The 13,267-nt window shown below is 41.3% G+C and overlaps 1 protein-coding gene across 7 annotated transcripts in view; it reads right to left on the bottom strand.

Annotated features, from left to right (window-relative positions):
• Positions 1-13,267, bottom strand: part of TCERG1 (transcription elongation regulator 1) — a 33,015-nt gene that overhangs the window by 1,605 nt on the left and 18,143 nt on the right. For 6 of the 7 annotated variants that reach the window (XM_026858058.1, XM_026858057.1, XM_026858056.1 and 3 more), the window contains 9 exons: positions 12,139-12,274; positions 11,093-11,182; positions 10,192-10,310; positions 7,954-8,104; positions 3,698-3,862; positions 2,701-2,883; positions 2,012-2,191; positions 1,001-1,084; positions 654-754 (listed from right to left, as the gene is read on the bottom strand). In XM_026858058.1, coding sequence (XP_026713859.1) covers positions 654-754; positions 1,001-1,084; positions 2,012-2,191; positions 2,701-2,883; positions 3,698-3,862; positions 7,954-8,104; positions 10,192-10,310; positions 11,093-11,182; positions 12,139-12,274 — 1,209 coding nt within the window. Of the gene's footprint in view, positions 1-653; positions 755-993; positions 1,085-2,011; positions 2,192-2,700; positions 2,884-3,697; positions 3,863-7,953; positions 8,105-10,191; positions 10,311-11,092; positions 11,183-12,138; positions 12,275-13,267 lie in introns of all 7 variants that reach the window. The other variant, XR_003399360.1, reaches the window with a different exon arrangement.

Consider the following 13,267-nt stretch of genomic DNA (forward strand, 5'->3'; position numbering starts at 1 on the left):
CCCCCCCGAGAACTTCACTACATTTGCTCCCTTGTAAGTGAGCTCGTGTTTCTGATGGGAAACTTGTTCTGGTCCATACCCAAGATTCTGTGTCAGTCCCTGAGACCCAGTGAAAGAGGCACCTGCTTTGTGCATCAACCCACCCACAAGGAGGCCCTTTCAGTGAAACCCTCCCACAGAAACCAGGGAAATGAGTTATGGGGCTCTGATAACATTTCAGCAAAGCCAGTACTTCTTAGCTGTCTACTCCAAAGTGTGGAAACAGAGGCTCAGTATTGATCCCTCCTCGGTCTAAGCCAAGGCTCAGTGCAGACAGGAAGGATGGTCCCCGCCACACCGCAGGGAAGGCCGGACGCTCAGGGCGCCACCGGCTGCTCCCAAGCCAAGGAGAACCTCTCACCTGCCGTGGTTTGACCTTCACTGCTTGGTAGTCAGCAGCAGAAGTGTCAAAATAAAGCAAAAAGAGAGGTCTATGGCTGCTGCAGACTTCTTTTTTTTTTTTTTTAACAGGTTATGAAAGGTTGTAAAAGCGTAACTCAGACATCAACTTAGCTAGGAGCAATCTTCTAGCAAAACCCGACATCAGTTTGTTGCCGTTTATATAGAAAAGAGCAATAAAAAGGTTAGTCCGTTGCTGACATTATGCTACACACCTGTAGGTTATAAATTTGGTCTCTTTCAATAGTGTTCGGAAGTCAGCTTTGGCAGTAATGTATTTGTCTCTAATGTATTCTTCAAACTCCCTTTGTTTTTTCTGAAAGGAAAGAGGTAAGCTCACAACACTGAATGCAGACTAAGGGCTTTGCAACACACAGAACATAAGCAGTAATTACACTTTAATTATGTTTTTCCTTATATTTTACATTTTTAATTTAAAAAACACCTTATTTAAACATTACTTGTGTTCACATAAAGCAGAAATCACTCCAGCAGCCATTAACTGATTTTCTCTGTATGTTTTCACTAAACAAAGTCAGCAACAGTGACACAAACTGCTTACCCTGTCACTCGAAGAAAATTTAATGCACCTTGGATCTTCTTTAATGATTTTTTTCACTTCTTTCCATGTTGATGTTAAAGTTATCTTTCAAAAGAAGCAAAAATAGTTAAATTAAAAGAAAAATTACAAGAATACAGCATGTAAGTATTACTACATCTAAAGCTTTTAAATATCTCCTGAATCCACTGAAAGCTGTTGCTGTATTTTTGATTACAGTACTACATTTGTATTTTTAATTAGTTGATTTTATATATTTATTTTTCTTCAGTATTTTGAGATGGCATTTTCAGATCAAAGTCCTCACAGTTTACATCCCAAAGTCTCTTTCTAGTACATATTTATGTGAGTGCATTGTTAAAAATTACCTATAGAAAACTTGCTTCAGAGTTACCTACCCGTCATCTTATTCTATCACACTAAACATCTGCCTGATGTTCTAAGCGCTTTTAACTAACGCGTTACAAAACAAGGGAAAAACTTTCAGGTTAAAAAAGTTGACTCGAGTCAGTACCTAAGTAAAAAAGAGCAAGACTCAGTTAACACCCCACAGGACACAGAAAAGGTGCTGCATCTCCACAGCACGACACAGAACACAAGCCCAGATTCAGTAGCGCAAGACAGAGCAGGAGAACATCACAAGGGATGAACCCGGTAAGACTATGCACTGGTACTCATAAAGACAAACACCCCGGGCATCTGAAAGAGCAAGATGCCGTATAGTAAAGAGTGTCAGATAACTCAGGGTTGAAGAAACGTAACATCCTGCAGGAGATAAAAAGATCACTGATTAGAAGTTTGAGTGCCAATGAACTGCACGTTAAACCAAACTAACACTCAGATAATCAGGTAAGGAAACATAATGCACAAATTTCGTTATGAAGAAAAAGGTAGTGGTGAGGCAAAGGGGCCCTGGCAATAAAACCAAACCCATCAGATCAATTTATCTTCTGGTTTTCTGTCACACACAACAGACTGGCAGAGATCTGAAGTTTGAATATACGCAGCTCTTACCGCTGAGGTTTCATCCAGGAGTTGCCTAAAGTGTTCCCTCTTCTTTTTGGTAAGTGCTTCAATATGTTCATTAAAGAGCTTCTCTTTCTCTTCTCTTTCTAGCAAGGAGCCAGATTCCCACCGATGGTCTTTGCGTAAAGTCCTCCTGGTATCAGACCACGACACGTCTGAAGAACGCACCTGACCCAAAAGATGATAATTTTTTAAAACCATTTTTTCTACAGGTTGTTGATATTTCTGATACACTACTTAGGTTTTTTATTTCTCTTGGTTTAAGTTAAGGTTCAAAGATTCAAAACCCCAACAAACCAGCTTATAAGTAAGAGACTGTAGTAGCTTCCCCACAAATCCTGAACAGGCAGTGGCAGAAGGAACTACTCTGCATCAGTTCAAATGCAGATGGAGATACCCCCGACCTGGCTGTGTATTCTCTCAAAATGAAAAATCCAGCACCCTCCTCCCCCCTGCAGAACGTGCTATCTCAGCCAGAAGCCTCAGAGCTGCCAGAAGATCAACCCTAAACACAAAAAATTCTTTTCCAACCAACGGCGAGGGGAGGACAGTGGGGAGAAGACAACAGGATTCTATTTCTATATAAACTTAACTATAAACGGCAAAGAGCTTTCACCTAGTGCAACAGTTACAAAAGGAACGCAGTGAGAAGCTGAGCAGGCCTGTCCACATCTCACCATGTCAGACAGAAGCGCCTTGAAGTTCTGTATGGCCTCCTCCCGCTTGTGCTGCTCACGCTCTCTATCGATTTCCTTGGTTTGCTCCGAACGAGCTTTCTGGACTTCCCTCTCTCGTTCACGCAAGCTTGCCTCGATGCGGGCTTGTCTTTCCAGCTCCTTTTCTTTTTCAGAATCTAAATTCTGAAACGCAATAACAAAGTCTTCTCAACAAAAACAATACAACACCTTTCACATTGTCATTAGACAGGTAGGTAAATTAAAGGGCTATCAAACTAAAGGCATCTTGGAACAAAATACTTCTAATTGCTCTGGGATCGATAGATTAAAAAAGTTTGCTTCAACAGCTATGTTGAAGCATTACAGGGTTTACATGGGAGAAAGAAGTTTGGTCACAACACTGATCACCTAACAACTATTCTCAGGAGCATGTGTCTGGTGTAGTGACAAACTCTGAGTAACGGGGGACAGGGGTAGAGTGGCGTCACTGCTTGTTAGCCCAGTTTTACATTCTCAACTGTTTATTGCCTGGAAGAGAGAAGCAGGAGTATTGGATTGAGAAAAACCAGCAAAGGAACCGTGTATGACCCATCCACATTCCCGAAGGGAGCACAAATAAATACAAAACAGTCACAGCAAAAGGAACTCTGCCCATCCTGGTAAGAAGCAATCAACGTGGTGTCCATATTTGCTGAAGTTTTACAGCCGTTTTCATGACCAGGGCCTCGGCAGGAGTCTCTTGCCTTTCTCCTCTGCTGGATAAATTCTAACACGTGCGCTGCGTGTGCACACGTGTGCCAGGGCCCTCCGCAGCACCACCAGGACAGTACTTTGAACCTTCAAGCTGTCGTTCTGGGGTACTTCTACACATAACTGTGGTGTAGAGTTCTCTTTAGTACGGAACTAAAGCACGTACTAGTTTATCTTCTGGTTAGTTACCCCACGCACTAACAGCAACGTGACCCACAGAACATCCAGTCAGACTTTCCGTGCGTACCTTAGCTATTTTTTCTATGTACTGTTTGAAAAGGTCCTCCCTCTGTGAAGAGCTATCTACTGCTTTGTAACGGGGGTCAGTCTCTACTTTGTCCTTCACTTTGCTCCAGCGAGACTGACTGTCCAGGTGGTGATTAGCCAGTAGCTCAAAGAAGTCCATTTTGATCTGTTTTACAGACGGAAACAGAAAGACAATACTTGAGAAAGATACTTTGATACCCAACAGTTTGCTCTTACGAAAAAAGGAGTCAACTTACCTCCGACAGAGGGAAGTATATTAATATAACATACCATCACAATTTAGAGAAATCGCTAAATCTCTGAATTTAGACAAAACCATAACTAAAACTCACTTCCCCTTGGGACAACTTGGCTAAAGCAAAGATGACCTGCTACATCTGAGATGAACTAAAGAATGGTTCAACCAGTACAGCTTTTATTATTTTACTCCAATTTAAGCTTTTTTTTTAGTTTATATCTCTCCCAAAGTAACAAGTTACAGATTCTACATTATAGCATTTTGCATATTAATATTAGAGAAGCTATGCAGTTTCAGACAGGGCTCTAGACAAATCAAGTCTTTATGGACTCATCCTCCAAGTGTACAAATACTTGGCTCTGCTGATGGAGAGCAATGCCTTAAGATGGATCTAACCAATCAAGAATTATCCACATAAGTGTAATTTACTTAATTACCATAAGATGGATATGCACATATATACAAAAAGTTTAAGGAGACATTTTAGTCTGCTTTTTCAATGAGAAATGGCACGACAGCACTCTGTCTGTAACCGCCACCACAAAGGGCTGGCGGAGGATCAATCCTATTTGGTTTTTTATCTCGAGACAAATAGCAACATCTTTTCATCCAGACTCCCAGAACCAGCAGTTGCAAGAGCGACTACTGCACCTTTACTACATCTCCTGTCTGGGGTAGATGATCTCCCTGTTCCTGCTGCACTTTAGGCCCTAGGTATTGTCTCCTTGTCATTTCCCTGGAAGTCTGGTTTGGCCCGTAAGCCTCCGTCTCACGGGAGCGGGGAGGCGAGGGCCCGGGGCCTCGCTGCCGCGTGCCAGCAAGGGCTGCGGGGACTCCGGGCGCCAGGCCAGGGGTGCTGCCTTCACAGCACCCACACCCTGCGGGCCGCAAAGCAAAGCCCCTCTTTATGGCACATTAATTAAAAACCAAAGCAAAACTCGGAGAAGGGCTGGCCATTCATGCTTTGGTACCTCTCTCCTCACCCCTTTAAAGAGAAGAAACCCATCAAAAGCAGTTTAGCTCCGAACCACTGAGGTTCATGAGGGAAGCAAGCAGAGGGATGGGCGAACAAGCTCTGGCTTGCCAGAGAACTGTCACAGCCCGATTCTCTAAAGATGTGTTTTGTTACAGAATGCGAGAATGAAATGAAGATCAGAACCAACATTCTGTAGGCTTGCCCACCGACAATTTTAGTTCTTCACAATATTAACATATAAACATAAAGACTTTATAGGCTTTTTTTCTTTACTATCTCAACAAAGAGATTAAGATAGTAAACAAAGATTAGAAAACAACTGGTTAGTGCCAGTGGGAAGTTGTTCTACATCTACAGCACTATCACTTTCTTAAAGTAGCTGAACAAAATGCTAAGCAAACCGTTTATTCATTGTAAAATTAAGAATGCTGTTTCAGAACATCTTAAAACATGCATGCAGTATCAAAAATATGAAGCTTTCTAAGCCATGGCATCAGAAATATTTGTTAAAAACCAAACAATTCCCAGACGTTACTACAGAAGTCTGTAAAGTAAGGGTATCTCCGAGCTCCAGCAGCAGCGCCCTGCACACTCATGTGCGTACATCCCGCGGGACGGGACCGGCCCGCCCGCGGCGCTGCTGGGAGCCCCGTGGCACCAGCTGTGACACAAACCCAAGCCCAGGACCCCCGCAGCCCGCGGGAAGATGCTGCCACGGTTCACTGTGGAGCGTTCTGGCTCGCAGCGGAGGCGCCGGCGGCCCCCCGGCCCCCGCAGGCGCTCACTCGCTGCCGGGAGGGTGCGGCCACTTCCCTCCGAGAACGGGCAGTTCTCCGGACCTCAACGCCCCTGAAGTGTGGGTTTAACTGCAGTCACCTGCAGTGATAGAGCACGAGTACTGCAATTTGGGTTTCAATTTTTTTAAAAAAGGCCAAAACTTCTCAAACAACTGAGGCAAAGACATCTCACCGGGGAGTAACCTCTTTGGATGACAGCTCGGTGATGTTACTGCGCAGACGCGCCGAGCGCAGGGCTAGGCAGGGTATTACTGAAGGGAGCTCTGGGAGACCCTGCTGGTGCCCGCACACGCCTGCAGGGCGCTTGCAGCTGGACCCCCAGCACCTCAGGCTCCTCTGGAGGACACGGAACAGCGCCGCGTCCCGAGCAGCTTGGCCAGAGTTACGGGCTCACGGTCCCTTCCCGCACCCTCAAACCCACGCCTGCCATCCCAGCAGCGCTAGCATCGTGTTTACTCACTGCAATTAGCCACACCAATAAAAACAATCATCTGAAGCTGGCTGCTCCATCACCACCCAATAGGCTGTAACTCAACGAAGCAAAATCAAAACATTATAGAATTTAAAACCCTTACGTTAAAGATTTCTGTAAAGCTGATCCTCCTTAAATAAAGATTTTGGACTTTTAAAACAGACTGAGAAAGCTTCAAGTTAAATGCCTTAAATTTTCTTTTATGTTTTAAGCACTTTCAAAATCAAAGGAATATAAGACTGAAAATATTTCAGGTGTATTTAGAAGTCTTTTTTTTTTTTTTTTTTTGGTACAACTCTCATCACTTCACAAGGAAAAAAACTAAAAAAATGTAAAGTACCGGAACTGCGGGAGGCTAAAGTCACCACACAGAGATACCAATTCTTTCCTCACTAGGGAATCCCATAATATTTGCGTGTCAGTGATTGACAGCTGTCAGACTGAACTGATTGACAGGCCGCACAGCACATAACTGTAAAGTCTATCCACTTGTTATAAAACAGAATACATAAAATGGTTACAAAAGGCTTTTGGAGAAAAAAACATTATTTCAAAAGCAAACAAACACAATCTCTCTTCTTTTAAATTTTCAACTTTAGAACAATCATGCAACAACAAAACAAATATTTACTTTTTTTTTTTAAGTCTTCAACTGCACTATTAAGCTGCAGGAATGCTTTAAAATTCCATATTCATAATCAAAATGCAGTATGTAAAAGACTAGTTTTGAACTATATCAGTTCTCCTCTGAAAGCACAATCATTTATTGATATCAGCAATAAGTCAACATTTGAAAAAAATTGAGTACAGAATCAAACTAGACCAGAGTACCTAGATTAAAAAAAACTAGGCAAAACTTACAGAATAACAAACTGTCCCCAAATCTAACCTGTTAATCAGATTTTTCTCTTTTGTAAGCATTCTTAGTAGGTGAAATTTGCAGTAACTTTATACTACAAAATAAATATTGCAGACTTTAAAATGTCAAAAATGATTAGGCTTTAGAGGTTATTTTCTCCATTCGCACAACACACAGGGACATTAAGTAAGTGGCTGCGTATTTCCATGACAGTATTTGATGCCACCTCCACAGCAGCCTGCTTCCCCAGTGGTGAGAGCCTGCTCCCCGCTACTGACAGTACGGGCACACGACAGTTGGAATTCATTAATCTTTAACAGCTGACCTTTAACTCTAATAAGCAGCAGTTTATACATAAGATACATTTACTGAAAGATTAAAAAGTCACTGAAGTGCTAGCTTTTAGATGGAAAGAGAAGATATGGAAGCTGTTTGAAATTTAAACGGAGCATCCTATAGAGAATTTCAAGTTCTTACTGCCTCCACTGAGAGAACAGAGTTCTGGGGCTTCCAGCCAAACGGGGCAGGAATCCTTTTCCTTTTAATGCTTCAGGATAATATAACTTCAAAAAAAATAAAATAAAAATCAGCCATTATTCCAGTTAACAATAGAATGTTACTTGCTCAGATAAACAACAAAAAAGTGCGCTTATTTAGGTAAACTCAGCTTCACAAAGTTCAAGTCTATATACTCTAAAAGTCAGCACACCTGCAAACTCAAAATAGTTAGTTCAGAACCAAAGGGACAGCCGTGACGCGTTTACACTGTCAAAGCTCTCTGGAAAGAGCAGGACGTGCCTCAGAGCAGGCTCACTGGAAACCAAGCACTGGCTTTGTCCCATCCCACTCACGCTCACGCCATTCACGCTGCTGGAACGAAAAAAGTCACCTTACCTTCTCGCCTCTGGTCTTCGAATCTTCTTTTTCCTTCTTTCTTGCCGCTGTGATAAACTCATTAAACAAGGCCTCTCGATCTTTCATCTTTTCAATTGCCTTGAATCTCGAGTCTTTAGCATGCTTGGCTGCAAATTCACTAAAAGTAGTTCTGCAACAAAATGGCAAGTGAACTCATTTGGCAGAGCTGTCTTTGCTGGGAAGCAGGTTCAGCAGAGAAAAATCTCTTCTGCTAGAATACATGCCAGAGCACAATTTAAAAAAAAAAAAAAAAAAAGAAAAAAGAAAAAAGGCAACATCCTATGATCTCACTACAGAGATGCTTGATCAATGTACTATATAGAAAGGAGTCAGGTTTAGGCACATACATGAAAGGTACTGTCAGAGACTTACAGGGGTTGGTTGGTTGGTCTGAATACAGCTACCTGCAGAAAGTGCAGGTGTAGGAAGAGAGATTACAATGCAACCAAGAAGAAGAAATTAAAAACCTCAGTTGTCTACAAAAATCTTCTTTTTGTGGGTTAGCAGTTCAGCCACCAGTCTGTCCAGGTATTTCACAGCTGTGAAACTGAAGATTTTATGTGCACTTACTTGCAGCCAAACCATGCTAAGAGTTCACCAGGAAAATAATCTTTTGGCATTAGTCACAACAGAACACTGGCTGAATCAGTTTTTCCTCCTACCGTGAGCACTGCATAGCCTAGTCTTAGAACACTCGGAGTTGAAAATATTTTCAACACTATGGGCAGAGGCAGCAATCCTGGGCTTTCAACCCATCATCCCCACAGCACTTCCCTGACTGTTCTCTCACCTCCAGGGCCAGATTCCAATCTGTGCAGTAGATATAGTACTGCCACTTACCTCGAAAAAAACCACTACTGTGCTTTTTCCAAGCTCTGATGCAAATCTGGCCCCAAGAATACGTGAGACACTTATAATCATACGAATGTTTTCATCACAGCATGGAAATAATTAGACTTGGAAAATCCAGCCTACTGTTGCTGTAGGGTAAATTGAAACAAGAAGAGAATTTGGTAGCTTATTCAAAAAGATTAGAAAGTGAATGTACAGCTATATTGAAGAACAAGAGCTGTTTAAGTGATGTGGAACACAAACTCTTGAGCATGTTGGACTGAGATAGATGATAAAAAACCAGTCTGGCACTCACAGAAGTACAGCAATACCTTTAGACAAACACTGAAACCAGAAGACAAAGGATAAGATTAAACAAGACAGTATTTCAGCTGGAACTCTCTTTCCCACCCCAACCCATAAGCAGGTAAGAGTCAATCCCAATAAGACACATTGGAGGTATCCTGGAAGCTGAGGACACTCAAGCTAACACAACAGTCCACGTTAATCTCCGAATTACACGTTAAACTTACTACTGATGAACTTTTTCTTAAAACACTTCCATGCCTCCGTTCTTCCCAGCCCACTACTGTCAAACCTGCTAACCTTATTACATGAGCAGGCAGGTGTTTTAAATAAGAGTTATTAATCAGACTTGAAGTAATTTAAAGTGAACATAACCCTGACTTCCACCAGATTTCCAAAACGGGTCACTGAAAAAAATTAAGCTGAAGTGAAACAAATGAGTTGTTATTTCACTGTAAAAGAATTAATGCCAGATAACCCAAGAGATGCTGAAAGAGAACGCTTTAGAGCTCATCTGGTGACATATTTCATGAACTCTACGCGAGAGAGCTGCAAAACAAACAACTCTAGCAGTAAGATCTGCAACGCCACTATATTCACTGTCACCACCTTGCTATTAGCAGGGCAAGCAGGTCTGAACATGAGGGGTATGTAAAAGTTTATATATTAAAGTAGCTGGAATATTCTGTCATATTATCATTAACATACTTAGTAACCAGAACAACATCCCTTCAGCCCCCTCCAAACTGAAGAAACCTGTCTAGTACTTCTCAGAGACTACCAATATTCCTAAGAAGAAACAGGGTTATTAAGGAAAACTTGTGGTGGGTCAGGAGGTCTTTCTCACAATCCAGTCAGCATGCTGGGGAGCTCTTCGAAACAACTTAAAATAAGCAAAGCATTATAAATCTCAAATTCTACTATTCCAAGGGTTAGGTGAATACAAGCAGGCAAAAAGATTTCAACAGCATCTGACGATTCTTCTCCTCTTTGCCCATTTTGAAAGAGATTAACCTACCTAACACCACCCAACATACTTCATTCTAATAGAGCTTATGCATATGAACAAGAAGCTCCTACCTTGGATTAATCTTTGCTTCTTCCATCATTTTCTTGAAATCCTCCTTGGCCTGCATTATTTTGTTTTTCTTCTCCTTGCGCTCTTCTTCTGCTCGGGTTTTCACATACTGATCAAATACCTACAGAAACACCAGCCACCGACATAAAACATACAAACCTGAAGGCACATAAGCTCTAGGCAAGAGGGAGGAAAAAAATCTCATTTCTTTCCCTTTCTCCTGTTTCCTTTCCTCTCACCACAGAACCAACATAGACGAGGCACAAAGAAGGGTTTGTATATATATACTCATATAAATACGAAGGGTAAATACTCTTTGTATTTGAATATGCAAACTACTCCAATCTGCTGAACATTAGTGCAACCATATCTAGACAAGTGATCTGAGACCTGTGAAGAAGTTTCTTACGCATTCACGTTACGTTAACATTTTTCTGGTGATACGTTTCAGACAGCAGACACTTCCTGTATTCTTGAAGTTTTCCATTTCCCTACAACCATTTGAAGAAAAGCTTCTGGAGTGAGAACCTGCTTAACAATAAAAACGTGCTTTGTTTTTTTTTTCCCCAACCACTTTTTTCTTTAATAAATAGACTATTCATTATGCCAGTATTTTGAAGAGATACTGACAATTCTCACCATTTCGTTCAGGCTTTGGGAGCTCTCTGTATGCATGCAACTTTCACTGTGTTAAAATATTAGATCTTCCAACCACAGGAAAAATAAAGCCTATCAAGTCACTTCTTTCCTTGCTGGCTTCTTCCATTTCCAGACAAACCCTAATCATAACAAAAATCCCTTCCAATACTGATTAGTCTGAAAGATTAGCAGGAACAAAACTGGCAGACCGAGGATTTAGACAGAGCCTGTATAGTTGGATGGGGAGCAAATTTGACTTTTTACCTGTTTTCTTTCTTTCGGGTTGAGAAGTAAGTAACGAGGATCAAAAACTATCTTGTGTAGCTCTTTCTCCCATGTTGAAAAAGCAGAGACCTTTAATTTAAAAAAAAAAAAAAAGTCAGATTTTTAACTAATGGTTAAGTTTCCCAAATATACATTAATTGTCCTATAATTTTCAAGCAAAACTGTACATCTGATGAAAAAAGGGAAAAACTCATCCTGACGATTCATCACTAATGGATGATAGAAACTGTCACAGCAAATTTCAACACTAATTGGCTCTAAAAAACTTCTAAATAATGCTTAATTACTACTACTGTGTTGCATTAAAAAAAGTACATCAGAAGAAAGCCTCGAGATTCTATGCTCTCACATCCCATGTCTGTTCTATACCTTTTTTAAGTGTTACGAGTGCAGACAGTTCTGCTACAGAAGACATTGATTTAAACACATTCAAGGTCATCTTAAACAAGCTTTATTAAAATCACCCCATAAAACCCAGTTATTGAAACTAAAGGAAAGCTGCATGGGCAGCTGGAACCTCTTTCATTTTTTAAAGTTACTATATAAAGTTATATTCTAATAGAGTAATTTATCTATCAAAACTGATTTGTACCAAGCAGATCTCAAATTTAGTTCACTAAAAGCAAAAAGTGTCCCATTTAAGGGTAAGAGTGTAGAGACCACAGTGGAACTTACTGCTTTTCTCATGTAGGAACATTTCCAAAAACATTAAGAATGTGTCCAGTTTGTGTGTCCTACTGATTTTCAATGGCAGCATTCAATTACATAATTAACTTGGAAAAAAGTTAAAAAAAACCCCCAAACTGTCTTGATACTGTTCAATTTCAGTTACTTAGAAATCAAAATTTTGCTGTAACATTCTTTGAAACATGGAGTCTTGTACCAAATGCATCCACTAATCAGAGGAAGGCTGAGATAACTTTCCTTCCATAAAGCACCACAGGTTCTGAATTCATTAAGAACCGAGACCTCTGCCTCTTCCCTTCTCTCTCTCTCTCTCTCACACACACACACAGATTTCTGACCCCTCTTTCTAGAAGCATGTCCTTGAATTGCTTCATCCGAGCCTCCAGAGGGACAATGGCTCTCTCTCGGGCAGCTTTAATTTCAGCTTCCATAGCAGCCTCCTTCTCTGAATCAATATCTTTGTTATCATCTTTCCTGAAAAAAATTAAACATACAGTATAATCTTAGAAGCAGTATGTCAATGCTGTAGGTTAGAAATTGAACTACACCAGGCCGGGATGGCTGTAACCGAGTAGTGCAGAAGCGCAGGCCGACACACCGTGAAAGCCCCTCTCTGCCTCTTGGGTACGGATGGGTGCTTCCACCCGGGAAGAGCTCAGGACCCAAGGTGTTCTCAGGAACCCTCAGTGCCAACACGACTGCACTAAGCTAGCACATCTGGTTGTGTTCAATGGTCTTGCCAGATGTGCAGCAGATTTTACGTTAACCACACAAATTTTCTGACCTTCTGTTCAAGAGCATGAAGCCCCGTGAGAGGCTACGGCTAAGGGAGTTAGCTCAAACGGAGAGCACCTCACAGTCACTACAACAGACGGCGCTGTAACACAGGCGATACATCCACCCGTCAAAGCACTTCTGGAACAAAAAGTGTGCTCTTTGTTGATTTAAGTTTACTAAGAGCAAACACACTTCGGCCCAAACAAACTCAAAGCTCTAATTGCAGGCAAGTTTATCATCATCCCTAAGAGTACACAATAACAAATAAAATGGTAAAACTACTTTTAGAACAGCAGGTAGGTAACTCAGAGCAAAGTGACATGTATCCCTTCCAGCAGGCTAAACAGACCAAAAGACCTAAACAAAACTCAAACCTTTACAAAAGAGTGAAAACAGTCATCACTGACAATCTGGATGGCTGGATTTTTTGGCAACAAAATCTTGTGCACAGAAATTAACAAGCTAGATAAACAAGCAACAGAAGCAAGTTATTAAAGATAAACCGCACTCAAAATATTCCTTGCATTCACCAACTTGTACCATTTATTTCCATTTTGAATGCTTTCCAAAGGAGATGCTATTTCCTCCACACAATTTCAGCTGCCTCAGAGAAACAACAAATATTTGAGCTGCTAAACAGCAGAAAGTTGATGATTGTGTTCACCGATTCTATCACTGCTCTACTCCGCT

Source organism: Athene cunicularia, assembly GCF_003259725.1.
Source record: "Athene cunicularia isolate RWA chromosome 13 unlocalized genomic scaffold, athCun1 chr13_part1, whole genome shotgun sequence".
NCBI classification, from domain to species: Eukaryota; Metazoa; Chordata; class Aves; order Strigiformes; family Strigidae; genus Athene; species Athene cunicularia.